The sequence below is a fragment of the Galeopterus variegatus genome, unplaced genomic scaffold, assembly GCF_000696425.1.
Source record: "Galeopterus variegatus unplaced genomic scaffold, G_variegatus-3.0.2 Scaffold1187, whole genome shotgun sequence".
Lineage (NCBI taxonomy): Eukaryota > Metazoa > Chordata > Mammalia > Dermoptera > Cynocephalidae > Galeopterus > Galeopterus variegatus.
The window spans coordinates 372864-376581 of NW_007727298.1; the positions used below are offsets into that span (position 1 = coordinate 372864).

At 44.3% G+C, this 3718-nt stretch overlaps 1 protein-coding gene across 1 annotated transcript; it reads right to left on the bottom strand.

The window, feature by feature from the left end:
- Positions 1 to 598: 598 nt before the first annotated feature.
- MYF5 (myogenic factor 5) lies at positions 599 to 3358 on the bottom strand. The gene is made up of 3 exons (XM_008575436.1): positions 2729 to 3358; positions 1835 to 1910; positions 599 to 1411 (listed from the first exon to the last, which is right to left on the bottom strand). The coding sequence occupies exons 1-3, from the start codon at positions 3227 to 3229 to the stop codon at positions 1221 to 1223; spliced, it is 768 nt and encodes a 255-aa protein (XP_008573658.1). The 5' UTR covers positions 3230 to 3358; the 3' UTR covers positions 599 to 1220.
- Positions 3359 to 3718: the final 360 nt, after the last annotated feature.

Genomic DNA, 3718 nt, shown 5'->3' on the forward strand with positions numbered 1-3718 from the left:
CATACACATGCACACACACACACAATAGGACTCTAACATAAAATTTAAAAGGCTGTGAAAAGGAGGAAGACAACTGCAATCTGCTTTAATTTACTGTGGTTTGTGTAAGTTTTCTTACGCTGGCACTCTAACAATACAAAAAATCAGCCCAACAGCGTAAAATCGTTTATTGACAATATTAGCATATTAATTTACTTCCAGATAGGTAGGAAATTAAATATGACATAATTCATGATTTCTAATGCCCTATAGGTATTGAAATGATGTCATGTTGTACAGTCTCTTTGTTTAAATAAGTGTTATTGTCCTGAATAACTTCTACTTCCCCTTCACACACACATACAACTTGATTTTATATGGGACCATAAAAAGATAAAGCAAAATTTCATTTAGCAGGCTCCCTTGAAGTATCTTTAAAATATGATATTTTCATTTGTGACATCAACAGGACCTAAACTTTCCATGAGATGATAAATATTCAGATTTATCGATAGAGCTAACTGTTTGATTATTTTCAGCCCAGCCTTAAAGATATCATGTCAATGACTGCTGACTCCATTAGGGGTATTCTTTTAAAAAGTCATGAACCAAAATGTTTCTTGTAGTAGACAATTTTATTTATGGTGGAATTTCCAAAATTTCTTATATCTTGAAATTATCCACAAAGTACTATTTTGTGCTTACATTAAAAAGATGCATTTCTTATAAGAAAAGATCAAAATATATACCATTAGGCAGTATTGTTATATTTTTATTTAATACAATATAACCAAAGGATTAAAGAGAAAAGCAAAAGTTAAATATATTTAAAGTTCCCTGTAACTGATTCTCAGCTTTCCTAGTGTTCTGAAGGAAAAAAATGAAGACCTAAACAGAGATAATATTTTGATGACAATATTTATAAAAATATATATATATATATAAGTTAAGCATTGCAACAAGCTACCTTCAAAGACTTGCTCTCTATCAGAAATAATATTGTTGTAACTATGTATCTAAAGCAAAGAAGAAAAAGAAAAACAAAGAAAAATGAGAAAGTATTAATTGCAACGGTGACTTTTTAGTTAAATACACTTTCTTATAAAGTGGCAAGATAATATTTACAAATTTACAACTGAAATCTCTATATACAGGTTGCCTTGGTTTGGGACGTTTTGGGGCCTCCTTCCTCCTGTGTAATGGGCCCTCCTGGAAGAACTGATCTAGGCTTGGTATTTAGTTCATAGCACATGATAGATAAGCCTGGAACTAGAGGCCCCTGGAGTTGTAGGCTGTGAATCAGTGCTGGCAACTGGAGAGAGAGAGGCCGGGTCCTGGAGAGGCAACCCAGGTTGCTCTGAAGAGGTGATCCGATCCACTATGCTGGATAAGCAATCCAGGCTGGACAAGGAGCTTTTATCTGTGGCATATACTAAGGATACAAGGAAAAAAATCATTGCAAAAAAATTATTCCCAGATAGACAGACTTGCTTATGTTGCCCCTTAAACTGTAGGTCAGCTCCTTTGACACCCACAGGTCAGGTGGTCACAGAAATCCAGATGTAGAAATTTGCAGCAAATATCTGACAATTCTTGGGAGTGATGGTGGGAAGTAGGGAAGGAAGCTCCCTGGTAATATTTCAAGCAAAAGTGTTCGTGTGTGTGTGTGTGTGTGTGTGTGTGTGTGTATCTGTTAGGGATTCCGGAGCAGAAAATGTTCATCTATTTTGCTCTGCTAAGGCTTCCCCATTTCCATCCCTTCCTCAGTACTACCTGGAAAAACAGATCTGCTTTGATAGGCTGAATTTTGAGGTTGAACCGCTCTTTAAACTCCTCAGAAGTGACCAGTTCTTACCATTTGATACATCAGGACAGTAGACGCTGTCAAAACTGCTACTCTTTCTGGACCAGACAGGACTGTTACATTCAGGCTACAAAATAAGACACAGAAGAAATTTGTTTTCAGGTCTTGGCAAAAGATGCCCTGACCTAGAGTGAGGCAGTACTTGCCCACCAGCTCCATAAACTGACCACTCTCAATCACCTTCGTTGCCTTGATTTAGGAAGGGCAAGCCCTCTCCAAATTCCCAGGACACCAAGGTCAATCTCTGTGCCTGAAGGAGAGGAGAGCAGCAGCAAAGGGAAGAGGGGGGTGGAATTCAGCAGCAATGTGTGTTGGGTTAACCATGCAAAATGGATTGGAGTAGAAGGAAGCCACACTAATTCAGGGACAGAACACTTTCCCAGGGCAAAAACACATTAAAATCTGGCAGCGCTGGAATAAACGCCCTCTGAAAAGAATGCATCAACATCTCCTTCCAGCCAGGCCTTAGCAGAGCAAGAACTGGGACCATGCGGTATTTCTTTCCATTTCTTCAGTAAGTTATAAACTGTGGGGCACTGGGAGCTTCAGATAATTAATTGCCTTTTGATGTTTGTGTATGGCAGGGTCTACTGGGGGGATATTTTGGGAATAAACTGAGTAAGAAGTTTGATCATACACAGCCACCTATCTCACATGCCAAACCTCAACTACAATGTACACCTAGAACCTGGTAGGAAGTCAGACTAAAATCTTGCTCAACAGCAATCTGTTTCCTGACATCTTTCTAAATGTAGACACCTCTCTTCTCTAAAAACAACTCTGCGACTCCTGCACCCCACCTCCCCACTACCTGTGGGTTAAATGAGGTGTAAGGATTTTTAGAAAACATTGGGGCAGCCGAGCAGGTCCCAGAGCTTCGCTTACCATGCCATCAGAGCAGTTGGAGGTGGGGCTGGTGGGCTCGGAGCAACTCTGTCCGGGCAGGCTGTAGTAGTTCTCCACCTGCTCCCTCAGCAACTCCTGCAGGCTCTCGATGTAGCGGATGGCGTTCCTGAGGATCTCCACCTTGGGCAGCCTCTGGTTGGGGTTGGTGGTGGTGCACCTCTTGAGCGTCTCGAAAGCCTGGTTGACCCTCTTCAGGCGTCTCCGCTCACGCATGGTGGCTGCCTTCCGCCGGTCCATGGTGGTGGCCTTCCTCTTGCACGCTTTGCAGGCCCACATGAGGCAGTGGCCAGCCTGGTGGTGCCCGGTAGGCGCTCGCACGTGCTCGTCCTCGTCTGAACCCTGCAACTCTGCTTTGTGCGCCCCGAAAGCAGCCACTCGCGGCTCAAAATCATCCCCAAACTCACCTTCCGGGGACGGGATGCAGGAGCCATCGTAGAAGTACTCAGAAGGCGAGAACCGGCAACCGTCCATCATGTCCATCCTGCCGAGAGGCCTGCGGTGCACCTGGACCAAGGCGAGAGGGACAGGAGAGAACCGGGAGCCAGGAGCGACTGCGGGAGGGCAGATCCCGGGCGGAGCTCCTGGTCGGTTTCTCGGGTAATTAACAAGGGCAGACTCCTGTCGGCCTGGATCGGCAGGCCGGGGTTGGGGCTCTTTTTATATTCTTGGGCGAGGGAGGCCGGCCCCCGTGTCCGGCCACTATTAGCATATCCCACCGCAACCCCCGCGGGGGCTGTCTGGGCAAACCTCCGCCTTTCCTCCTGGGACAATTTGCTGTTTACTGCTCCTTTTGACGCTAATGGTTTTACTGCATTTCTACTGGGGCGAGAGACGGCTCTGCAACCTGCCCACTTGCACTCTTTAGTTACCCTAAACCAAGGGATCACTTAGTGTTACGCACAAAACAAACGAAGGAAGTCCAACGTTCTGCAACTGCTCACACATTTAAAGACAATAATAAATAGCTAG

Bases quoted from the DNA above. Each gene is read 5' to 3' on its own strand.
- MYF5 (XM_008575436.1), bottom strand. From the start codon at position 3,229: ATGGACATGATGGACGGTTGCCGGTTCTCGCCTTCTGAGTACTTCTAC. The intron at 1,911-2,728 runs GTAAGCGAAGCT...CTTATTTTGTAG, and splicing joins CCAACTGCTCTGATGGCATG to CCTGAATGTAACAGTCCTGT. The intron at 1,412-1,834 runs GTAAGAACTGGT...TTGTATCCTTAG, and splicing joins CTGTCCTGATGTATCAAATG to TATATGCCACAGATAAAAGC.